Source organism: Berghia stephanieae, chromosome 3 (assembly GCF_034508935.2).
Source record: "Berghia stephanieae isolate SIO BIC M18660-M18661 chromosome 3, UCSD_Bste_1.3, whole genome shotgun sequence".
NCBI lineage: Eukaryota > Metazoa > Mollusca > Gastropoda > Nudibranchia > Aeolidiidae > Berghia > Berghia stephanieae.
Window position 1 is genome coordinate 48091488 of NC_088362.1, and position 27140 is coordinate 48118627.

General features: G+C 36.4%; 1 protein-coding gene across 1 annotated transcript; it reads right to left on the bottom strand.

Moving 5' to 3' along the window:
• Window positions 1-1214: 1214 nt before the first annotated feature.
• Window positions 1215-26400, bottom strand: LOC144967894 (uncharacterized). The gene is made up of 4 exons (XM_078905642.1): window positions 26333-26400; window positions 20295-20755; window positions 18314-18591; window positions 1215-4518 (listed from the first exon to the last, which is right to left on the bottom strand). The coding sequence occupies exons 2-4, from the start codon at window positions 20429-20431 to the stop codon at window positions 3032-3034; spliced, it is 1902 nt and encodes a 633-aa protein (XP_078761768.1). The 5' UTR covers window positions 20432-20755; window positions 26333-26400; the 3' UTR covers window positions 1215-3031.
• Between the last annotated feature and the right edge of the window lie 740 nt (window positions 26401-27140).

Consider the following 27140-nt stretch of genomic DNA (forward strand, 5'->3'; position numbering starts at 1 on the left):
TTTTAATTGAGCCTTATATTTCGCAATATCCACTAAACGTGCTCAAAGCGCTTTACAAGGGGTCCCAGGCCAACAGCAACACGTAACATGAAGCACGTGACATGACCCCTGTTGGGCGATATTGCAATTTTTTTCGGACAAAGACAACACTGTTAACGGCCAGGTACTCACTTTACACCTGAGTACGGTGAAAGAATGTGAGTAAAGAGGCTTTTCCAAGGACTCCACCACGCGCCGAGCGAGGCTCGAACTCAGGACTTTCTGATCCGAAAGCGAGTGTCATACCACAAGACCACATAGCCGCACTAAATTACAAAATCTTAAATATTGATCAAATTCCATTGCTTTCTAAAGTATTGCTGACTTCTAGGATTTGCAGGAAAGAAACCTTTAGTGCAACGTGCATTTAATTGAAGGTCTGATAAACACAAATTATTGTTGTCTCATTGTTGTAATGGGAATAGACTCTCAAACCAGCGCAAAATACTGTCCATTACAACAATGTTATATTAGGCCCAATAATTGCATTCCGTTATCAGACCTGAAAATATGAGCATCCAGCGTTTGTGCTTTGTCTTTCATATGATTAGTGACCTACACGTGCTCAAGGCGCTTTACAAAGGGTCGCTGACCAACAGCAACAAGTAACATATAGAACGAGACATGATGCCTGTTATGGGATAGTATTTCATTTTTTTTTTTCGTACAGAGACAACTCTGTTAACAGCCAGGTACTCATTTTACACGGTAAGAGAATGTGCGTAAAGTCTTTTTCAAGAACTCAACTATGCGCCGAGCGAGGCTCGAACTAAGGACCTTCCGATTCGACAGCGAGTGCCATACAAGACCACGTAGCCGCTCAGAGACATAACAGTTTGACGTCATAACTTGTATAAACTAGATATAGTCTGTGTTACTATTTATAGGAATGGGTAAAATAATGAATTTCATATTCGAGCTAACTATATTATTGAAAACACTCCTCAGATTATCGAGACTGAATTAAATGTGATATATATATATATATATATATATATATATATATATATATATATATATATATATATATATATATATATATATATATATATACTGGACAAACTGTCCCACAACTATGCGACACACTCGGTTGGTTGTAACTCATTGGAGCGGAAGTGGGCACATGAATGTCTGTGTGTCTTTGATTACAATGGATTAATAACAACAATAATATCCGTATTGATATAAATTGATTTATTGATTGACAGTAATCGTGTTTTATTAATTCATTGAATGATCGTTGAACGGAATCCAACTGAGGTAGGTAATCCAAAAATACTTTGATTGTCACAAAATTACCGGGTAATCAAAATGTGGTACCCCATGTTGCCAAATTGACTGGCACTTTGGGGGTCTTTGTCCAACATCAAATCAGACTTTTGTTCAAACTCAAACGTTACAAATATTAACTAGTTAACTGCCGTTCTCTTGACACAAAAAAATAAACATATTTAAAACTTTGGCCTTAAAATTCGTCCTACAAATATCGATCGATTTAAATGACCCTCATCTTGGCAACAAAAAAAAAACTCGCTAAGTACCAATTTTGAGAGTTTTTGCCGAGGTCAGGGTCATTTAAATCGATGGATATGTGAAGGACAAGTTTTCTGGTCAAATTTTTAAATATGTGCTGTTTTTAATAGTACGGCAGTTAACTGAGTAAATTGGACAATACATATGATATAAAAGGGACAAACAAAGGTATATCATTATGAAAATGTAGAATGGGTAGTACTGGACAGTGTGAGAAATAACTAATTATACTGCTCGCTCCTCTAGGCACTTTATTTCAACCATGAAGCCTTTACGCTCCTCACACACACACACACACACACACACACACACAGAGAGAGAGAGAGAGAGAGAGAGAGAGAGAGAGAGAGAGAGAGAGATACACAAGTATACACCAATTTATTTGAAAAGGACAATGATCTAGATTTCCTAGGATTTTGTTAAACGTTGCCATACAAACGTCTCGGGGCTTTGGGTGTTGACGGAACTCAAACGACAATCACAATGTAAGGACTTCTTTCAACTAGGCGATGGGTGTCGTTCATTTCGTACACTCTGTCACGATTTATTTTCTGGCCTTTCTCATTTAATCTTCTCTCTTTTCATCTTCATCAAAACATTACTGATAAAAAAGAGCAGGGTTTTGTGTTTATAACAATATAGGGTCTTTGCTTCGTACACGAAAGGTACCGTGTTCAATCACCCGGCGCTGTGTAGCCTTGAGCAAGTCACCTCGCCCTAGCTCACTTTGCGGCGCTGCTCTGCGACTGACGCCTAGGCTATTCCAGTCTTTCCTTGAAATAGACCCTAAAGACAAATTTCCCCGTGGGATGAATAAAGGGAATTTTATTTTATTTATTCATTTTAGAATGAATGTATTAATTCGTTTTGCAATTGTGATTCAGGGTAATATTCCAGGTACAGGCAAACTTTTTGATCCAAGTTTGTGGAATGTAAGAGAGAAAAAAGACATAAATTAAAGTCTGATTAGGATTTTCTTTGTAACTTTACAAAGCCCTTTAAAAATTGTTTGAGCTCAAACAAAAGTCTTCTTTGGTTAGAATATTAAAATGTATTTAGTGGTGTTGTAAGTGTTGTGTTTCAGGCTCCGAACTACACATCATTTGGCTAATGTTTCATGTTGCATCCTATCTGCCACGTGACTAATGCAATACATAGTCTACTTTGTCATGTCACACGAATACCTCAAGAACGATACGTTTTCCATTGTGTAAGGAAGGGTCTACTGTGTCATGTCACACTAACACCTCAAGAACGATACGTTTTCCATTGGGTAAGGAAGGACCTACTGTGTCATGTCACACCAACACCTCAAGAACGATACGTTTTCCTGTCACACTAACACCTCAAGAACGGTACGTTTTCCATTGGGTAAGGAAGGAACTACTGTGTCATGTCACACTAACACCTCAAGAACGATACGTTTTCCAGTGGGTAAGGAAGGAACTACTGTGTCATGTCACACTAACACCTCAAGAACGATACGTTTTCCATTGGGTAAGGAAGGGGAGTTGTTATCACCGGGGCTATTGAGTTTGTTTCTATTACTGCTTGTATCATCACTGCCAGAGGCTCTGTTCTTGACATTGTTATTGTTATGGTTATTGTTTTTGCTTTTGCTGTTATGATCCACTTTATTTCTTTCAGAATTCCTAGTGTCACTGGAAACGTTTGGATCATGTCTTGACTTTTGACTGTGGATTGGTGGGGGGAAATGTGGGGAAAGGAAATTACTGGTGACTGAGGGTTTGGGGGGCACCGGAGGCACGGATAGGAATGCATCCTTCTGACTACTTTTTTCTTCAGATAAAATTACTGGAGACCAAGAAATATCCGCGAAATTTTCCCTGGAATCATCATGTGCAAAAACGTCATCAGAAAGCGTGCTGCTATCATCCCTCCTTAATCGGAATACCGAACCATTTTCATTATTGTATTCATTTTGGTTTATACTGCTATTGCTTGCACTAAGCGTCTTGGTCATCACGTTTATCTCAGGACTAATCCCAGCATTCAACGTGTCTTTAGAATAAGGAGAACGATTATTGGTATTACTTGTATTGTTCATACTATTACTTAATGAAGGGTTCCAAGAATTACTTTGACGTTCTGTGGTTAAGCTGCTGATATTACTTCCACTACTAAAACTCACAGCCTTTGCTTCAAAACACCTAATTCTGTCTCCAACGTTTCCGTTGATTACCGGAGAAGATTGGGTGGGAGAATAAGTTTGAGGGCCGCTACTGAAATTCTTTGTCGGTGAAAAATCCGAGGTAGGTGATAAGTCTGTGCTTGGAGACAACGAAATATTTGCACTAGATGAAGAATTTCTGGGTAGCTTTTGAAGAGAAGCCCAACGAAGAAGGCTCACTCTTTGCACTGCTTCGTCATAATTTGGCAGCTCTCGTGTATTTTTTCTATCTTTCGAAGATGACTCTAAAAATCCGTCGCCATCCCTCGAGGACACAGCGTCTGATTTTGGAGGACTGAAACTAACTCTAAGTTGTGATGATTTCGCTTCGAAGTTTGTTTTTTTATTTTCACAGCTTTTGTTTCCAATGTCTCTCGAGGCTGATGCAGAGCGTACGTGTCTGATATCGGATTTTCCCGGATTTGTTTGCAAGGGAAGCTTACTCCGTTCTTCGTTTGACATTGAATTCCGTCTCTGCAGTTTGAAATGGTTTCTCTGGATTTGTCGTGGAGGTAGGGCGGGTTTTCCTGATGATGAAGAAGAAGCGGAAGATCCGCTTGGAGGGAGTTTGAAAAGTTCGTGACTTGCTTTGAAAGGTTGTCTGCCTCTGTCTAGAGATGTCGACAAAGAGGTAGAGCGAGTGAAAGACGAATTGGGTCTGGTGTTGTTGTGGAATTCTGTGGTGGATGCGTGCTTTATCTCCCTGGGGCTAAAAGACCCTCTCCTTGATGTTGACAGGACCATTTGAGAGGGACCTGAAAGGACAGAAAATAAAATTTAATTTTGGGCTTATAATGAAGTAGATATATTTATAATTCTAGGTTTTTCCTTCTATTGTTTTCTTTTTCTTTTTTTTCCTCCAAAAATGATAATAATGATAATTAAACGGATAGTGATAATGATGATAAAATGATTATAAAAATAAATAATAATAATAATAATATAATATAATAATAATAATAATAATAATAATAATAATAATAATATAATAATAACACCAACACCAACAATAATAATAAATATAATAATAATAATATAATATAATAATAATAATAATAATAATAATAATAATAATAATAATAATAATAATAATAACAACAACAACAACAACAACAACACCAACACCAACAGTAATAATAAATAATAATATAATATAATAATAATATAATAATAATATATAATAATAATAATAATAATAATAATAATAATAATAATAATAATAATAATAATAATAATAATAATAATAATAATAATATAATAATAATAATAATAATATAATAATAATAATAATAATAATAATAATAATAATAATAATAATAATAATAATAATAATAATAATAATAATAATAATAAAGCCACCTCTATTCGCAGCAATACTGCGAATAGTGATTTTCTCTATTCGCAGTAGCACTGCCAAAAGTAGATAACGTTCGGATTCGTTATTCGTAGTAGTACTGCCAATAGTAGCAGATAGCGTTCGTATTCGTACAGCAAGTAGTAAATATCATTAATTTCAGTTATTTGTAGTAGTACTGCAAATACGGGTTCATTTTGTATTGGCAGTAGTAGCCCTCGAGTCTAGAGCTTTATTGTATAGAGGATTGGGCGCAAAATATAAATAAACTTCATTATTATTAATTTTTTAAAAATTATTTTTACTAGATCTATTACTTTTAAAAAATTGTTTTAAAAATATTATTACTATTCTTATTATTTTGCGTTTTGTTGACGATGTGTCTGTTATTGTGTAGTGATGGTGGTGTTAATGTGGTGGTTGTGAATGTACTGGTGGTGGTGGTGATGATGTAGTAGTGGTAGTGATGTTGACTATAAGGTTAATGATGATGATGTAATGGTGATGGCGGTTGCTTTAGTTTTGATAACGATGTGGTAGCTGTGGTAGTGGTAGTAATGATGATGATGTGATGGTTGTGGTTGTAGTAGTGGCGGTTGTAGCGATGATGACGAGGAGGAAGATGATGGTGTATAGGTGATGGTGGTTGTTTTGATAATGATGTGGGGGTTGCTGTGGTAGTAGTAGCAATGATGATGTGGTGGTGGCTGTAGTAGTAGTAGAGGAAGTTTATTGATAGTAACTTCTATTATTTGCAGGAGCACTGAGATATGAGTCATGAGCAACGGCGAGAGAGAGAGAGAGAGAGAGAGAGAGTGTGTGTGTGTGTGTGTGTGTGTCTGTGTGTGTTTGTTTATGAGAGAGTGAAATAGAGGGGGAGAGAGGGATATATATATATATATATATATATATATATATATATATATATATATATATATATATTTATTTACTCGTAGGTACGAAAGTGCTCGATAATGATGGTTAGAGCTAATATATAATGTAATGTATAATAATGTATATATATATATATATATATATATATATATATATATATATATATATATATATATATATATATATATTCCTGGAATTTTATAAAATATATTTAACTAACTGTAAATAATACAATGAACGGGGACGGAACTATTCTCATTAAAGTAATCTGACAGATAAACTGATAGATTTCAAGATGTGAACGAATGATCAAGTCGGAGAGGTGGGGACGGTGACGTTTTCATGGATTGGTTTGGGTTAACAAAAGCAAAACAAAACGCGATCTTGTCAAGTTTCAGACTTGAAGGAAAAGTTGAAACGTTCAAAATCTCGATTCTCAGTCACACAAAATGTTTCATTCATACCTCCTATTATTTCCTTCTCAAACTAACACACTATCTTTCAACTTCTAGCCATTCAACAATTTTGAACAGAAATTATAGTGTTGTGATCAGTGGGGGGACAAAGACTAATTTTCAGATACGGGAAAGCATTTCTACTACTGCGAATAGTGATTATGCCGTGGAATCACTATTCGCAGTACTAGTGCGAATAACCACTTCGTAATAATAATAATAATAATAATAATAATAATAATAATAATAATAATAATAATAATAATAATAATAATAATAATAATGTAATAATGATTATGATAATAATGATAATAATAATTATGATAATATTAACAATAATAATAACAATAATAATAATAATAATAATAATAATAATAATAATAATAATAATAATAATAATATAATAATAATAATAATAATAATAATAATGATAATAATAATAATTAGAAGAAGAAGAAGAAGAAGAAGAAGAAGAAGAAGAAGAAGAAGAAGAAGAAGAAGAAGAAGAAGAAGAAGAAGAAGAAGAAGAAGAAGAAGAAGAAGAAGAAGAAGAAGAAGAAGAAGAAGAAGAAGAAGAAGAAGAAGAAGAGAAGGAAGAGGAGGAGGAGGAGGAGGAGGAGGAGAAGACGAAGAAGAAGAAGAAGAAGAAGAAGAAGAAGAAGAAGAAGAAGAAGAAGAAGAAGAAGAAGAAGAAGAAGAAGGTTAACTTAGACTGTCATGGACATGTAGGTACTTATTTGCTAATAAATGCTCCTCACAGATCTGCTATCTATTTATGTTCGTGACTTTTTTTTTTTTTTTTACTAAATTCTAGTTTCATTACGAAAGTCTCTAAGCAGTGAAGTGTGGAGGACTGTGAACGTCATTCAAGAAAGGCGTCAAACGGAAGTCGGCAGGCAGCGCCTTGTCGGACATCTTAATGACAGCCTCCATACTGTGCCAAGGGAGACAAATACACTAAACACACGCCGAACGACGACAACTGGTGACAGTCTTGTGCAATGTGGTCGAGATGATTACTAGGGAGGTATGGAAATGCCCGCCATTTTGACAGGGGTGCGCTGTCACCACCGGAAGCGGTGTCTCGATTTATTTTTCCGAGATAAAAAGTGGAGGACTTGAAGAGTGAAGAGTGTGAAGTCGTAAAAGACACAATGGGAGAAGGTATTTGTTGCTTTTTGATTGCACCATAAATCAAAAATGGAAAACGGATTTTTAGTACTGTTCTAGTAATATTTTTTTTTATTTTGTCCATTTTTGCAAAAGCAGGCGATACCAATACAACCTACCCACAGGTAGTTGGGATGGGAACCTGTGTCTGAATAAGATCTAGTGGAAAGTCCCATGCGATATACAGGCTTGAATGTTATAATTTTTTGTGCAGCTATATGGTCTTTTGGTCTTTCCCTGCGACCTATGGGTTGAGGGCTTAAGTTCCACTGTTATTGGTGTCGCAAAGATAAGTCCTTGGAAAATACTTTTTTTTTTCCTTCTTATTTTATCACCATTCTCGAGAATGGACGCCTTGTGGATATATATTTATATATAAATATATAATTTATAAGAATCAAAGATATACTTTCTGTCATCGACACCCGAAAGCAGGTCAAAATGTACTCATGGCTGTTATCGAAAATGGAACGCATCCAGCATGGACCAAGCATGACTGGTTTTCAGATGAGGCTCATTTCATATGTTCGTGAATATGAACACACACACAAAAATTGTTGCTATTTGTCCAAACATTCATCCCAGTATGTACACGAGCGTCTATTGCATTCGATTAAACTGGCCAGTTTTTGTTTCAAGATGACCATGGCAATTCTGAAACCATAACAAAAGAGCTATAGCATTGTGCGGGATCAGTTTTGGAAAGAATTAGGGGGATAAATAATTGAGCTTTTATATAGGGCGATATCCACTAAACGTATCCATGAAACGGCCATTCACGGTCCGGCCATTCGTCAGTTAATCACTTGATTGCCAGATTGAGTGCAGAGTCGCTCAAGATTCAGATTTAACATATAAAGGAGTGGCCTTGTCCCGTTCAAACCACACTGTGTTGTTTTTTTTAACTTTGAGCTTTTATATAGAGCAATATCCACTAAATCTGCTCAAAGCGCTTTACAAGGGGTGCCTGGCCAACAGCAACACTTAACATTTACGACGGGACATGACGCCTGTTTTTGCGATATTACAATTTTTCGGACAGAAACAACGCTGTTAACGACCAGGTACTCATTTTACACTTGAGTATGGTGAGAGAATGTGAGTCAAGAGCCTTTTCCAAGGACTCAACTATGGGCCGAGCGAGGCTCGAACCCAGGACCTTCCGATCCCAAAGCGAGTGTCATACCACAAGACCACATTGTGATTTCAACAGGACAGTGCCACTCCCCACTCAATGTGGTTTATTTTAAGATGACCAAGGAAATCATCAAACCATAATAAAATAAATAACAATATCTCATTGTGCTGAACCAGCTTTGGGAGGAACTTCAACCAGGGGAAGGGGAGAGGGCTATATGGTCTAGTGGTATGACACTCGCTTTCGGATCGGAAGGTCCTCGGTTCGAGCCTCGCTCGGCGCATAGTTGAGTCCTTAGAAAAGACTCTTTACTCATATTCTCTCATCGTACTCAGGTGTAAAATGAGTACCTGGCCGTTAACAGCGTTGTCTTTGTCCTAAAAATTGTAATATCGCCTAACAGGCGGCAGGTCCCGTCCTACATGTTAAATGTTGCTGTTGACCAGGGACCCCTTGTAAAGCGCTTTGAGCACATTTAGTGGATATTGCTCTATATAAAAGCTCAAAGTTAAAAAAAAAAACACAGTGTGGTTTGAACGGGACAAGGCCACTCCTTTATATGTTAAATCTGAATCTTGAGCGACTCTGCACTCAATCCGGCAACCAAGTGATTAACTGACGAATGGCCGGACCGTGAATGGGCGTCTCATTCACCCCATTTGACCCCCCAATTGACTTCTTTTTGTGGGATCATTTGAAAAGCATTTTCTACGCAACACGACAATTATTATTATTTATTATTATTATTATTATTATTATATTATTATTATTATTATTATTATTATTATCTATTATTATTATTATTATTATATTATTATCATATATTATTATTATTATTATTATTATTATTATTATTATTATTATTATTATTATTATTATTATTAAGTTAGGAACGTCATGAAAAGCATGAAAAATGGAAAAGCTGCAGGACCTGATGCCATAACAATTGAAGCCTTGACTGGCCTGGGTGAATGGGGGATTGAATTCATCACAAACCTTCTAAATCAAGTGTATGACACAGGGAAAATGCCAACTGATATGAAACGATCCATTTTTATAGCATTACCAAAAAAAAAAGCCAGGGGCAGTTGATTGTGAACAACACCGAGCTATCAGCCTAATGAGCCACCTCACAAAAATTCTTTTGAAGATAATTTTACTAAGAATAAGAAATAAACTACGACCTGAAATTGGGGATGCAATTTGGTTTTGTTGAGGACAAGGGTACCAGAAATGGAATATTCACATTATCAATGCTGATGGAAAGATGTATTGAAGTAAATAAAGATCTGTATATGTGTTTCATCGACTATTCAAAAGCCTTTGATAAAGTACAACACGAAAAACTATTCAAAATTCTATCATCCTTGGACATTGATGGTAAAGATTTAAGAATATTACGGAATTTGTACTGGGAACAAGAAGCAGCAGTGCGTGTTGACAACGAGCTAAGCAGTTTTACACCTATTAGAAGAGGAGTTAGGCAGGGGTGTGTTTTGTCTCCAGATTTATTCAACCTCTATAGCGAAATGATATTAAGAGATATCGAACATAAGAAGGGGTTGTGTATTGGAGGAAAGAATGTAACAAATCTGAGATATGCAGATGATACGGTTCTACTGGCAGAATCTGAACATGAACTACAAGAATTACTGGATGTTGTAGTCAGGAGTAGTGAAAATATGGGACTGGAACTGAATATATCTAAACCAGAATGTATGACGGTATCTAAAAATAATAACCCACCAGCCTGTGTAATAACAAGCAGAGGACAAACAATACAACAAGTTGAATTTTCAAATATTTAGGCTTCAATGTAACATCCAATGGAAAATCAGATTTTGAAATAAAGAAAAGAATAGGTATGGCGAAGAATGCATTCAACCAGCTGCATACAATTAGGAAAAACAGGAATATTAGCATGAAAACAAAAATCAAGGTCCTGGATTGCTATGTACTGTCTGTGCTGCTATATGGTTGTGAGAGCTGGACCATAAACAAGACCATGGTTAAAAGACTGGAGGCGGCGGAAATGTGGTTTTACAGAAGAATGATGAGGGTGTCATGGGTGGAAAGGAAAAGAAATGAAGAAATTTTAGAAATGGCAAACAGAAAAAGATCACTGTTAACAAAAATCATCAAACGCCAAATGGAATTTTTAGGACACATTATCCGCCACCCTGGTTTGGAAGTACTCGCCTTGACTGGAAAGATGAATGGAAAAAGAATAAGAGGAAGACAAAGAATAACTTATTTGAAAGGGATAAGAACTTGGACAGATGAAGCTGAGAAAGGTGGCGCTGCTTTAATAGAATTGGCAAGAGATAGATCAGCTTGGCGGAAGATGACCTCCGACGTCTGCTTCAGATATGGAACTATATGATGATGATGATGATGATGATGATTATTATTATTATTATTACTATTATTATTACTATTATTATTATATTATTATTATTATTATTATTATTATTATTATTATTATTATTATTATTATGATTATGATTATCATAATTATTATTATTATTATTATTATTATTACTACTACTACTATACTACTACTACTACTACTACTACTACTACTACTACTACTACTACTACTACTACTCTACTACTACTACTACTACTACTACTACTACTACTACTACTACTCCTACTACTACTACTACTACTACTACTACTACTACTACTACTACTACTACTACTACTACTATTATCATTATCATCAATAATATTAATAATAATAAGATATCAAAATATCTGAGGTAGACATTAACCCAAGTGCACTGCATTTTTCTGTCACAGAACGAACAATTTTTGTTCCAATTTTGTAACATTTACATTAATATGCCAATCTGGGTGATCACCAGAGCTCTAAATAAATTCTGATGTGGTTACGAAATGGTCCTGGGACTTAAGTGCCTTGCTCACAGACCGGAAATTGACTTCGTGACCGGAATCGATAAGGTTGGCGGAAGTCTATAAATACATCTGATCTGTAAGTCCCATCATCTTACTGGGTTTGATTTCCAGTTGAAGAATTTGATGACCGACCGACTTCTCAAAGTAGGTCCGTCCTGTGTCCAAATTGGGCCGTGTAAACATTCCTTTATCGGTCATTATCAAGCGATATTTAGCGTGGGCAGTTCCAGGATGGTGGCAATGAGGTCAACGTACCAACGGTCCGGCCTTGGTAAGACAATTTATACAAAATTGGCGTGAAGATAATATTGCGAAATTGATGGTAAGTACAATAAAAGCGCCTATCCGGTGGCTGGTACTGCATAGATTGGATACCCTATTCTCTCTGGCCTAGTACGGTAGTAACTTATGCATATTTGAAGCGCATTGAGCATGTTGGAATATAAAAATGAACTTTATGAAAGTATTTTTATTCAAATTTCTATTTCCAAAAAAAGACTGAAGATGTATGTACTGAGCAGAGAGAAACGAATCATCCGATAAAACCATCATTCCTTTACAGAGGATCCAAACCTCATATTTATCGAGTAGGCAATTTAGGAGACCTGAAATTCGAAACTCAGTCAATGGAAGGCTGATATTTTCGGAATGATTTGTTTTTCTTGTATTTTTTTCTCTGCTCTGTCTGGAATTATTTTACACACGTGCGGCTATGTGGTCTCGTTGTATGGCACTCGGTTTCGGATCGGAAGGTCCTGAGTTCGAGTCTCGCTCGGCGCATAGTTGAGTCCTTGGAGAAGGTTCTGAATTCGAGCCTCGCTCGCGCATAGAAGGCTCTTTACTCACATTCTCTCACCGTACTCAGGTGCAAAATGAGTACTTAGCCGTTAACAGCGTGGTCTCTGTCCGAAAAAAAATTTGTAATATCGCCTAACAGGCGTCATGCCCCGTCCTAAATAAATGTTAAATGTTGCTGTTGGCCAGGTACCCCTTGTAAAGCGCTTTGGGCAGGTTTAGTGGATATTGCGCTACATAAATGCTCAATTTTTAGGAAAATAAATTCAGATTTTTATCTTCCATCAGTGCCTGCTCTCCAATTTTTCAGTTCTGCGTAGTAACCAATATACAACTTGAGCTTGAGTTGTCATCTAGCGCAATATAGCGCTTAAGCTTTGTGCTTCACAAGGGTCCCGAGCATCTCACAACTTTTTATGGAATAGACAAAGCTGTTACCGGCCAGAAACTCATTTTACACCTGAGTGCGGTGAGAGACTGAGAATGAAGTGTCTTTTCGAAGGACCACAATGAGACTCGAACCAGGAATCCAGTGGTCATAGGGCGAGTTATAATACCACAAGACTACAAAGCCGCGCAAATAACGGTCACTCATAATAAATGTGAATTGGGAATATCTAAGGATATAAATATTTCAAAAAGTAATTCCTTTTTATTGTTGAAACTTAAAAAGATGATTATAATTAGGTTGTCTATCTATCAATCTATCTATTTATCTTTTTGTATAACCAACTCAAACGTATTTTTGGTATCAATGGATGAGAACCACCTGAGAGAACCAGAAGCAGAGGCAGGCAGAATAAAACATTTGACTGTCTGCTAGATGACATAGGAATGGGCAACACCCGGGAGCTGCGTGCGCTTATGGAGGACAGGACAGAATGGCGAAGACTTGTGGCTCATGTTGGGCGCTCCAAGGGGCCGCGTAAGTAAGTAAGTAAGTAAGTAAGTAAGTAAGTAAGTAAGTAAGGATTGGCGCTAAAATGGTTCGAATCTTACTCAACGAATCCTCGACAGCATGTTCTGTGGTTAACAATGTCAAAGTATCTGATCATCCTTTTAAATTTGATGTCAGTATTGGGTCCAGTTCCAAGTTTTCAATTTAGCAAAGTAAGATTGGAAACATTAAGTAAGAGATGTAAATGGTCGTAGGTTTCTGACTTAAACATTTGATTGTCACCTGCATAAAATTGGTCATTTAGATTAAAAACAGAAATAATTGATCCATGGGGTAAGGCGCTAAATCCATCCATCTATCTATCTATTTATCTATCTATCTATCTATCTATATATCTATCTATCTATCTATCTATCTATCTATCTATCTATCTATCTATCTATCTATCTTCTATCTATCTATCATCTATTCTTTCATTTTCTCTATTATTCTCACCCCCCCTGTCTATATCTCTCTCTCCTATCACCTCCTTTCCTTCTCATTTTCTCTCTCTCTCTCTCCCCCCCCCCCCCTCTCTCTCTCTCTCTCTCTCTGTGTGTGTGTGTGTGTGTGTGTGTGTGTGTGACTAAATGAAAATAAACTCGTCACCATATCATCGTACTACAGTGTGTCATTTTATTAAATTAAATTAAGCATTTTTTATATATTGCAATATCCTTTAAACGTACTGAAAGCGCTTTGTAAGGGATCTAAGGTCAACAGCAACATTTAAAATGTAAGACGAGAAATGACGCCTGTTAGGCGATATTACATTTTTTTCAGACAGAGACAACACTGTTAACGGCTATGTATTCATTTCACACCTGAGTACGGTGAGAGAATGTGAGTAAAGAGCATTTTCAAAGGACTCAACTAAGCGTCGAGCGAAGCTCGAACCCAGTATCTTCCGATCCGAAAGCGAGTGTCATGCCACAAAACCCACAATGCCGTACAGAGACAAAACAGTTTCACGTCATATATTGTAAATAACAATGTGAAATTGAATGTAAGCTTCATTTAAAGAACGAACAATACACGGTGTTGCAGCTGGGAGGTTAAAATTTAAAGAACGAACAATATACATTCAATTTCCCATTGTTATTTATTTCTTCGAGCAGCAACATTTACATTACCCCGTCATAAATTGTATACACTTGATACCGTTTGTGTTACTATTTATAGAAATGGGTAGAATAATAAATTTCATATTCCGGTTAACTGTATTTTTGAACAATGACACTCTCTCGAATGCTAGTCTATTTCAATGGACTTTTTATTAATCGATCAATTAAATAACTAATTATTTATCATTGTAACATCATGGCGTTGTGTTTTTTCTTCTGTGTTGTGTTTTGGGCACCATAAAATGGATGATAATTTTGAAGAATTGACCTGAAGTATAAGTTCATAAACTCTCTCTCTCTCTCTCTCTCTCTCTCTCTCTCTCTCTCTCTCTCTCTCTCTCTCTCTCTCTCTCTTAATAACACATGGTATGGTTCCCTATCAATTGAATGAAGAAAAAAAGATCGCGTGCCACCACAGAGTGTTACGGTAGACTTCTGTGCGTGCCACTCATAAGTTTGCGTGAGGCATTCAAACAGGAAGTTGTAAATGAGGGGGCATCACTCTGGTAGCAATGACCTTTTGATGTGATAAAGAGACAGTTATTGCCCCTAGCCCATCTCGTCATTTCGATTGAAAGTCATTCTAACTTTAAACCCATTATGGAGGAAAACAAGCTATTGGTTCCGTCCATCCCCGCCTCCACCCCCACCCCTTTCATTTTCATCTGACATAGTCGCTTGATTTTGGTTTAACCCTTTAAGGGCTAACCCACACCGGAGACTGACTCCGAAGACCCGGCACTGCCGTCCTCTGCCGTCTTCATACCAAGCACCCGGCGTCCTCTGCCGGTTTTTTTCTTTCGAGCTTGGTATGGGCAGGTCTAACGTCTCTTCTCTTTATTCTTAGTATTTTGCCCGTGCCCGACGTCTTTATCCGGAAGACGGCAGTGTCGGGTCGTCGGAGTTAGTCTCCGTTGTGGGTTAGCCCTAACAGCTAGACTGAATTTCTTTCGGACTAAAATTGTTTACCGTATATTAGAAGACCTAACCAAAGAGTGCATATTATTAGTAAGTCTGATTGTCTAGATTATCGCGGTCTTTTAACATTACTGCTTAAACTGAATGAACATCGAATTACAACCCAGATAAAACGCCAGGAAAACTGTTAAGTTAAAATAAGGAAACGATTTTTTAAAATTCACTTATTGAAGTCCACTTTTTCAAGGTACAATAATACCAGTGGCATGATACTGATAAAATACTGCCATTTTTGATCATTCAAAATAAGGGGAGGGGGAGAGGGGGGTCAAAGTCTGAAATCTATAAAATAGACCAGTCTCTAATTAACATCAATTACTTACAAAGTGCGGCTATGTGGTCTAGTGATATGACACTCGCTTTCGGATCGGAAGGTCCTCGGGTCGAGCCTCGCGCTCGGCGCACAGTTGAGTCCTTGGAAAAGGCTCTTTATTCACATTCTCTCACCGTACTCAGGTGTAAAATGAGTACCTGGCCGTTAACAGCGTTGTCTTTGTCCGAAAAATTGTAATGTCGCCTAACAAGCGTAATGCCCCGTCCTACATGTTAAATGTTGCTGTTGACCAGGGACCCCTTGTAAAGCGCTTTGAGCATATTTAGTGGATATTGGGCTATATAAAGCTCAATTTTTTATTTAATTTTAGACTAGACCAATAGGAATACCAGTACAATCCAACATTTGGCGAAATGCTGCTGTGAATTTCAGTTGATAACAATCATCAATTATTTTGAAATTGTTTAAATGTCAAAAATCATTTTGAGCTGATTCGACATATTATGGATTTGTCTGATGCCCTTGACAAAGATGATCAAAACGGGATTTTGATTAAAACTTATAAACAGTTAATTAAAGAGTTTTTAATTAGATTAGATATCCGTCCCTGCCAGAAAAACTCAAACTGTACACAGCATCAAACGAAATGCAGTTGAGATCAGGAGTATCTCAGGGAACAGTATAAGTACCTTTGCTTTTTTCTAGAAAAAATAGAATACCATTTTTGATAAACATCTAATAACTATCTAGAAACAAAGGTGTGATTGTTTACATACGGTATCATTTTTCTTGTGTTGACAAATGAACACTGAAAGTTGTAATATATGTATATATATATATATATATATATATATATATATATATATATATATATATATATATATATATATGTATATTGCAGAGAAAAGTCCTAAAACTTCATGACAATGGAAGAGGAGTTTTATATCAAGATTAAGGTCAAGTTTTAAAAATTACAACAAAAATTAAGCGATCAAGTTTTAAAATACATCAATCATAACAAAATTCCACAACAGAATCGAGCAAACTTTTAAGAGTTTTTATATTGGAAGCAAATCACAATGGGTAGAGTAAGATAAATATGTACGTGATAAAGTGTATTCCATTCAGGGCTCTCTCAAGCAAAATGTATGGAGATGATTTAATCAATTACATAAGAGTATTATACACCTTAGCTAAACCAATTCTGGACAATGATTCCTTTGTTATTGAACCATGTCAACAACAAAATTTACCAAACCAGCAAACCTAGGGGAAAACAAACAAACAACTAAATGAACAACTTAAAACACGTCAGTAATGTTTTAAGATGCCAACATCCAACACAAGGAGTACACAAAGATATATATATATATATATATATATATATATATATATATATATATATATATATTATATATATATATATATATATATATATATAACTTTTCTACGGACATTACAATGGATTGCGCCGACTGAAGAAGTGTAAAAAACACAGAAACGAGTCGTCTCGGCCACAAAAATGTGAGTGAAAATTTGCATTATATATATATATATATATATATATATATATATATATATATATATATATATATATATATATATATATATATATATATAACCCACGACGGCAATCTGGTACTGTCCCTGAGTGAATTAGACGAAGAAAATCGAGTTTCCAGTCAGTATATTCAGACAGGGCACGAAAATCAATTTCTTTTTTAATGTTTAAGAAACAGAATTCACCCTCTTCAAAATATATATAGATAATGATAAGCTCGAATTCAATTTTAAGCACCAGTTTCATTCAAACATACTATTTTGAGTAACGATAGGTTACATATTCACGCCCATGAAAAGATTCAGAAACATTAATGTAGACTAACCATAAAAACCCTAACTTGTGGTAAATTCTTAAGATAGAAAGAGATAAAAGAGAAGAAGAAGAAGAAGAAGAAGAAGAAGAAGAAGAAGAAGAAGAAGATAAGAAGAAGAAGAAGAAGAAGAAGAAGAAGAAGAAGAAGAAGAAGAAGAAGAAGAAGAAGAGAAGAAGAAAGAAGAAGAAGAGAAGAAGAAGAAGAAAGAAGAAGAAGAAGAAGAAGAAAGAAGAAGAAAGAAGAAGAAGAAGAAGAAGAAGAAGAAGAAGAAGAAGAAGAAGAAGAAGAAGAAGAAGAAAGAAGAAGAAGAAGAAGAAGAGAAAGAAAGAAAAACGAGAAAGAGAAGAGAGAAGAGTAGAGAGAGAGAGAGAGAGAGAGAGAGAGAGAGAGAGAGAGAGAGAAAGAGAGAGAAAGAGAAAGAGAGAAAGAGAGAGAAAGAGAGAGAGAGAGAGAGAGAGAGAGAGAGAAAGAGAGAGTGAGCGAGAGAGAAAGAGAGAGTGAGCGAGAGAGAAAGAGAGAAAGAGAGAGAAAGAGAGAGAGAGAGAGAGGGGGGGGGGGGAGAGAGAGAGAGAGCGAGAGAGAGAGAGAGAGAGAGAGAGAGAGAGAGAGAGAGAGAGTAGAATCACCATTACCAGAAATGGGTTTGAAGGTGGCGCTGCACGGAGAACTTTCGTGGCTGTCTGACATTTTATCTGCGTTATCCGAAGAATTATCCGTATCCACTGCAAAATGAGCACGTTTCTTGGGGCGTACGCCTCGCTTTCGGCCGGAAGGACACGGGGGCCGGCCGGAAGTTCGACTGTGGTTGCTGTTATTGCTGCTGTTGTTATCCCCCTTGTTGGACGAACGTCCACAGTGATCACAGAGGAAGATTTCTGATGAGCAGTTTCCTGCTTCACTCTCGCTTGTACTGGAATATTAAAAAATAAAAGCCAAACTAGATAATAAATAAACATTGTAAAGCATTTTCACATGGTTCTTCCACCTTACTCAATCCGCTTCACTATTTATTATTTATTCCCAGTAAGGACTTGATTTTTTAAATCACGTTTCCTTGATCTATAACACCCCCCAAGCATTTTTGTGTCTTGTGTCAGTGCTGAATTCCTTTGCGTATTCATCAGTATGGAGGACGTTTCTCACGCTTTAAAAAAGAGCATACTTGGTTCTTGTATGCTTAACTAGCAGCTTAAAGTGAAAATGCTGGGTGGGGTTCCTGACCTCCCATACTGCGTCTTCTGTCCCCTTATATATGTTTTCCAACATACTTTATGTCTTTGTCTTAAAATGAGATTACTTGGTTTTGTCCTGGCCCTGGCCGGAGTCCTGGCTGGGAGGGAAACAGTCAAATGCATAGTTATTGTTTTTGGAGATGATATTTTTGTTCTTGTTAATCATCTCTCTGTTATGTATTATTATATTTGTTATTTTTAATGTATAATGTAGGCATTTGAGTGTATTCCTCTTTGTTGGATTTTGTGTTTGTGTCTGGAAGAGACTTATAGGTGATCTCAAACTAAGTACATTGGTGGTATGCTCTTGGAATCTACATCTGATCCCTATTTGTTCCCAGTTCCCCTTTGCCTTACTTTCTCTTGGCTGCTTTAATTGTAATTCTATAACTTTTTACTATCCCATTTTCTTCCTTTTTACTGGCGCTGATATAACCTAAATGTGTTGCAAGCGCTGTGAAACACTTAAAAACAAAAACAAACAGTGAAAATGGTCTTTTGGACGACCGTTTTGAACCAGCAACAGAATATCCGTGGTTGTCTTGGGCGTTGTATTAATCTACAAAGTGAAAGATTAAGAAGCAGGCACTGGTGTAAGATAAATAAATGAAAAAAGTGTGTATGAAACAGTGCCAGTCAAAGCAAGAAAGAAACCCACAAGAAAAGAAAAAAAACATTCCCCAGAAAATCAGCCTTCCTCGCGGTTTTTTTCTTGTGTTTTTCTTTATGCTTTGCCTGGCACTGTTTCATACACACTTTTTCAGATCTTAATTTACACTAAAGTTGAGTGTTTATAATTTAGTTAAAGTGGACGTAGAGACGCAATGCCTCGGCACAAATTTCCTATCACTCACTGACATTAATCTGACTGCAGACAACTGTCAAAGTCGCTTGACTTTTTTTCAAGAAAAGACAAAGTGCAGACTCGCCGCATAAACAAATACAATATTATCTTAACCATTTAAGAAATCCAAATTCATTTTGAACAATATTATCATTTTTATGGTTCGAACCAAACCGTTATCATCAAAAGTTTTTAACAACTCCGAAACACAGCACAGTTACTGACCTTGCTATCTAAATGGTAGGATCTGACTTCAGGTACGAGTTACTGTCAAATCGTCCCCCGCCATTAAAGGATTATTATCTTCCATCCTTTTTCATTATTCTGTTACAATGTTTGCCTATTTGATAAATGCATGGCCTCTCGACATCTCATCACCATCACCCCCACTGTCACCACTACTACTACCATCATCATCATCATCATCATCATCATCATCATCATCATCATCATCATCATCACCATCATCATATGTATCATTACTGAGGATTTGCATAATTTGGCAGGGATATCACACAGGGATAAAAAATAAATTACCTGGTAAGATGTTGCATAGACCCATGCCAGGAAGGCGGGTCCACGTCATCGGTGACATCATGCTCGTTGTCCGAGTCGGACTCCGAGTCCATAGAGCCACGGATACTTTTCAACACTGAACACAACCCGGCAGCCATTGTTTGGATCAAACAAATAACAAATTGATATCCACTCCGCGCTGAGAATGTTTTTTATTCCTTTATTTATCCATGTATTTATGTCTACGTGTATTTAGTAAAATTCGAGTCAAAATTACATATTGTTGAAATCTTTCTGGCTTTGATTTTACTTATTTTTCGATTCACTTTCTACTATTTGCCTCAAGATAGCTCATTTTCCGTTTTTTGATGAAAAAGTAGAAGGGGAAATTTCACAAATTGTCCACCATTATTGCTTTTAACTTCCCGTGTTTGGAATTATTGGTATTACGGTTATTTCTCTTCATCGGCGTTGGTGTTATTCTAAAACAAAACAAAAAAAAAAGGATTAGACATAGATCGGCTATTGTAAAAAGAAAATCACATCATGACATCGTATAATCCAATCTAAAATCTTTTAAATCCGTAGCTTGAATAACCAGAGGTATGTGATAAATAAATCGCTAATCCGCTACAGCATTGAAAATCTGCAAGTATAGATGTTGAATTCACTGAAGTACCGTAATATTGTTTTTTTTTTTTTTTTAATAGGCAATGGATAGAACTCTAAACAATTATATATTTCACAAGGAATGATTTTCGGGATGTGCGTAATTAGTGTTTCAAGTGTTATAAGATTTTAAGAAGCTTACAACACTTCAAGGTCATAGAGATGCCCGAAGGATTTCCTAGGTATGTCAAATAAACTATATAATTAGTTGGGATGTTAGAAATCCTCATATATAAAGATAGATACGCGTCTTAATGTAGGGTGATTTCCGAAAGACAACTTTAAGAGAGTATTAACCACTGTAAAATCTACTATCTTGGTCAGATTGTAATGAAACATCTTGTATTCTCAATCACTTCGAAATCCTCATGGTAAACGTTCGAATCAAACACAATGAATGGACAATAAATATGAACAGTCATCGTACTCCTCTGGATGCTTTTGAAGAAATAAATTGTTGTCCACATTAAAGGTTAAATTTGTTGAAATATCAATGAACAATGACGTCATTAGTTTTTGTACTGCAATTATCATAGAGTTAAGTCCGTTGGTTGTTGGCATTGTCTCTCTTCTGATTAAAACGTTCCGTTATGGACTTGCAAGATGTCCTTTGCCATTATTTCTTATTAAATTCTACAGGTTATGGGCCCAGATAGGCTTAACCATTTTCGATTTTGAACATTGAAAGTGGAAAGTAATGTAAGTTTCTCTATTCGGTGTACTAGTGCTAATCAGCTAATAACAACTACAAAAGGTTGTGGTAGGGATAGTGAGATATAACGGCTTCGTAGAAAAATGGCATCAAGAGGAGTATTGCACGTCCCTCTGTTGAAAGGGCATTTAAATTACAGTTGCTGGAAGATGCAAATGAAAATGTACCTGATTCACCAAGACTTATTAGAGTGCGTGACGGGAGAGTGCAGAGACATGAAGAAAACACAAAAGGCGCTGGCTACCATCGTGTTGGGCGTCGATCCGGGTTTGCTGTATCTGATCGGGACAGAGCCAGAATCAGCCAAAGAGGTCTGGCAAACACTCGAAAGACAATTTCAAAAGGATAGTTGGCTAAACAAGTTGTCACTAAAGAAGCGACTTTATAACATGAGGTTAACAAACAATGACGTGAACGGCCATATAAAAGAAATGACTGAAACATTTCAATCGTTATTGCTTCTGGGATGTAAAGTCGACGATGAAGAAAAAGTATGTTTACTTTTATCCAGCCTTCCGAAGCAATATGACATACTGGTAACAGCTTTTGGTGTTGCGGATAAGGCACCCTCTTTCGAACAAGTTACAGAAAGACTGCTAGCAGATGTAACTCTGTGTTCCATGGACAGAATGGTCCATCAGCCTGAAGAGGTTATGAAAGTGAAGAGCGCTGGCAGAGGAGTAAAAACAGTTTTAAAAGGAAAGTGTTATCACTGTCATAAAGACGGACATTATAAGAACTCTTGCCCGTTGTTAAGACAACACAACAAGAAGATTTCGTCGAATTCAAAGCCATCATCTTTACTTGTGGAAGAACAATGTTCATCCGGCGAACTCTGTGAAACACTAGATAATAAGTGGATTACATGTGTAATGACATAACGATTTTTCATGAATTCCAAAGAACTGACAATTTAGTTGTTACTTTAGGATATGGACACAAAATTAATTCAGTTGGAATTGGTAAAGTTTACCTGGATTTAGAGGGTGAAAAGTGCATCTTAAATGATGTGATTTGTGTACCTGAACTTGCTCATAATTTGATAAGTGTAGCCAAAATCCTGAAACATGGGGGAAGTGTAATTTTCTCCCAAGTTTCAGGAAAAATCATGAATGAAAAAAGAACTCTTGCTTATGCAAATTATGATCAAGAAGACAATCAGTTTATTGTAAAATGTATGTCTAGTAAAATCAGGCCAAACACCGACTATAATTCTGTTTTGAGTGTTGAAAGTAAACATGAATATGTTTCTCTTGATGATGGTGGTCAGAGTGCATCAAAGGAAGACTTGTGGCATTGCAGATTTGGTCATCTTGGAGTTGATAATTTGTGTAAACTGTCACAAAAGAAGATGGTATCAAAGTTTGATTTTGATCACAAAAAGAAAATAAAATTTTGTGAATTTTGTACCAAGGGAAAGCAACACAGGTCTCCCTTTCCTACTCACTCTGAAAACCAATGTCTCAATGATGTGTTGGGATTGATTCACAGTGATTTGTGCGGCCCTTTACCAAACTCATTGGGAAACAATAAATATTTTGTAACATTCATTGATGACTGCACAAGACATTGCTGGGTTTATGCTATACAAACTAAAGACCAAGTCTTGAGTGTGTTCAAAGAGTTCAAAACCATGGTTGAAAAAGTTACTGGGAAATCAATCAAAATCTTGCGGTCAGATAATGGCGGGGAATATAAGTCTAATGAATTTAAAGCGTTCTTGTTAGAATGTGGAATTAGACATGAGTACACCGTTCCTAAAACTCATGAACAGAACGGAGTTGCTGAAAGATTAAACAGAGTTTTGATTGAGAAGGTCCGAACCATGTTGGTTCAATCCAGGTTACCCCAAAGGTTCTGGGCTGAGGCGTTAAATACAGCTGTGTATGTTCACAACTTGAGTCCTTCAAGACAGTTAGGTGATAAGACTCCCAGGGAGCTTTATACAGGCAAAAAGACAAATGTTTCATATCTGAAAAGTTTTGGGTGCACTGCCTACATGCATATCCCAAAGGATGAAAGAAAGAAGTTAGATCCAAAATCTAGAAAGTGCATTTTTATGGGGTACGGTCAAACATCAAAAGGCTATAGGCTTTATGATACTGAGAAGAGAAGAATTATTCTAAGTAGAGATGTTATTTTCACAGAATGGAGATTTGAAGGTCTGCCAAGTAAGGAAGATGCAGCTCAGGAAAATGAATTTCAGTGTCCAATTCTTGATCTAAATTTAGAGTCTGAGACTGAAAATGATCATGAAACAAGAAACCTAGAGGGTAATGTTCATGAAACTGAAGCACAAATAAGAAGGAGTACAAGAGCTACAAAACCAGTTGAGAGATATGGAGAATGGATGTACACTAGTAGTAGTAGCAGCAGCTATGATGCTGAGCCTACAACTCTATCTGAAGCACTGCAAAGGCATGATGGTAAGCTTTGGAAAGAGGCAGCTGATAATGAGTACAATTCCCTTCTTAAAAACGGTGTATGGAAACTTGCTAAGCTTCCAGAGGGAAGAAAGGCCATAGGTTGTAGATGGGTTTTTAAAAGGAAACTGAACCCTGATGGCACTGTTCAAAGATATAAGGCTAGACTTGTGGCACAAGGTTATAGTCAAGTGTATGGAGAAGATTGTGATGACGTTTATGCTCCAGTTGCAAGGTTTGAGTCAGTCAGGGCAATCATATCTCAAGCTGTCAAGGAGAAAATGAATATTCATCAAATGGATGTTACTGCAGCATTCTTAAATCAACTTGAAGAAGATATATATATGAAACAACCTGAGGGTTATACTGAACTTGGAATGGGAGAGGATCTTGTTTGTTGTTTAAAGAAAAGTCTTTATGGACTCAAACAATCTCCAAAGTGCTGGAATGAAAAACTAGACACGTGTTTAAAGAAAATGGGATTTCAGAAAGCTGTGGATCCATGTGTCTATGTACGAGGGAAAACAAAGGGTGATAAATTCGTTATTTGCCTTTACGTTGATGATCTGATCCTTATAACCAAAGATGCAGAAGAACTTGTTCAAGTCAAAAGTGACCTTTCCAACAAGTTTGAAATGAAAGATCTTGGTGAACTGGATTACTTTCTTGGTGTTGAATTTAAAAGACAAGAGAATGGGAGCATTTGGATGGGACAAGAATCCTACACCAAACAAATACTTACCCAATTTGGCATGGGAAATTGCTCACCGACTGATACACCGGTTTGCAACAGCCAAAAGCTTACTCCTGGAAATGAAAACAGTGAAAGAGTTGATCCTCAAAATTACAAGTCTGCAGTGTCTGCAGTCTCTTACACTTAAGCAATAGAACAAGGCCAGACATAACATATGCTGTAGGGTTGGTTGCTAGGTTCTCCTCAGACCCATGTAAGGAACACTGGGTGGAATTAAAAAGAATGTTTAGATATCTAAGGGGCATAACAAATTTTGGCCTAGTGTACTCTGCGAATAATGTTAACTCAGATGATGTTGTTGCTTGTGTTGGTTACTCTGATGCTGACTGGGCAGGTGATACTTCTGATAGAAAATCTACTTCTGGGTTCATTTTTCTTAATTCAGAAGGGGCTGTTCAATGGGGGAGTAGGAAACAAAATTGTGTTGCACTCTCAACTGCTGAAGCTGAGTACATTGCTTTGGCATCAGCGACTCAGGAAGCAACATGGTTGAACTCTTTGATGACTCAGATCAGTACTGTTACTGTTAATGAACCAACAATGGTTATTTATGAGGACAATCAAAGTACAATTTGTATTGCTAATGGTCAAGGGTCAAAGAGATCCAAACACATTGATATTAAGTATCATTATGTTCAGGATAAGATTGCCCAGGGTGATATTGTGTTACAATATTGTAAAACACAGGAAATGTTAGCAGACATTCTCACAAAAGCTTTACCAAAAGACCAGTTTGTGAAACTAAGATCATTGATGGGGATATGAAAACCTATTTGAACTAAATTTGACAAGTTGAAGTTTAGGAGCTTCTACTTTACTGTATAGCTTGTTTATTGGTTACGTACTTTTAAAATGTAAAATTGATAACTCTACTGGGTGTAGATTGTTGATTTTGTTACATTTTTATATAGCAAATTGATATTTGCCGTTTTTTAAAATTTAACTCTGGGGGAGGAAAACTATTATAAAGTTTGAGTGTTCATTATACTAATGCAAATGATCATGGGCATTGTTATTGTGAATTTGATACAAGTTGATCGTGAATTGAAATTTACGATGAGATGCTTTAGTTTATAAAGTATAGTTGTTTTTAGTTGTACAAATTCAGGGGGAGTGTTGAAATATCAATGAACAATGACGTCATTAGTTTTTGTACTGCAATTATCATAGAGTTAAGTCCGTTGGTTGTTGGCATTGTCTCTCTTCTGATTAAAACGTTCCGTTATGGACTTGCAAGATGTCCTTTGCCATTATTTCTTATTAAATTCTACAAAATTTTGATCATTTATACACCATTCTATACATAAATAAACACGATTTCAGGTAGATATTATAGTAATCATTTGTATTGTTTTCACTTTCAAGATACCCTTCTATTGTAATTATTCTATTACTTTGTTTAACGACTATTGCCTTTCGAATATTTAATGATATTATTATTCCATATTCTGAATGCACTGGTTCTATTCAAAATAATCTATGATATAGTCCATAACTGAACCTTAATCAGTCTCCACCGAATTACGACTTGACACTAAAACTGAGCGGTACGGGAGAGGCAATTTTGGCCCCAGGGGTCCGATTTTCTGGAGGGAGAGAGAGAGAGAGAGAGAGAGAACCAGAGAGCAAGGTACGTCAAACGTAAGAGTGTATTAAAGTCTTATAGAGAAGGAGTTCACAATAACGTAACGATAAGTGTATTATAAGAAGTCTGTGCTAGATTTCACGCATTGAGTATTACACTCAAACTTTGCAAATGAGATCCTGATAAATGAAAAAGAAGGACCGGTACGGGTGTGTTTGACACGTATTTTGATTTTGGGCAGAGGTCATTGCCTTGCAAAATTAAGAAATGCAATTTTTTTGGGTAAGATTTTCTTGGAAAAAAATAAAATAAAATATACCCTAAAATTTTATAAACGAAAAAGTGTTATCAAGAATTGGCTTTGAACCAACATTTTAATAGATTAGTTAAAGTCTAAATATATAGTAAGTTTGATGCATCGAAAGCCATGAAACGGGACAAATCACTGGAGAGGAATAGCGATACAAACATGAAAGGAAAAGGACATAGATGTCACGACCCAGACAGATTGAGAGAGGGGAAGGGAAGCCAGTGAAATCGGGGCGGATGGCCTATTGACTCTGTGAAATGATTGACTGATCATATTCGACTCGCTCGAAGAAAGAATAAAGCATTGTGAAGTAGAGGTCTGAGCAGGAAAATAATTATGGAATAAGCAATATCGATGACCTTACTTTAATTTGGGGAAAAATTACATGGCCTGCATTGCCATAAAAGAAATATA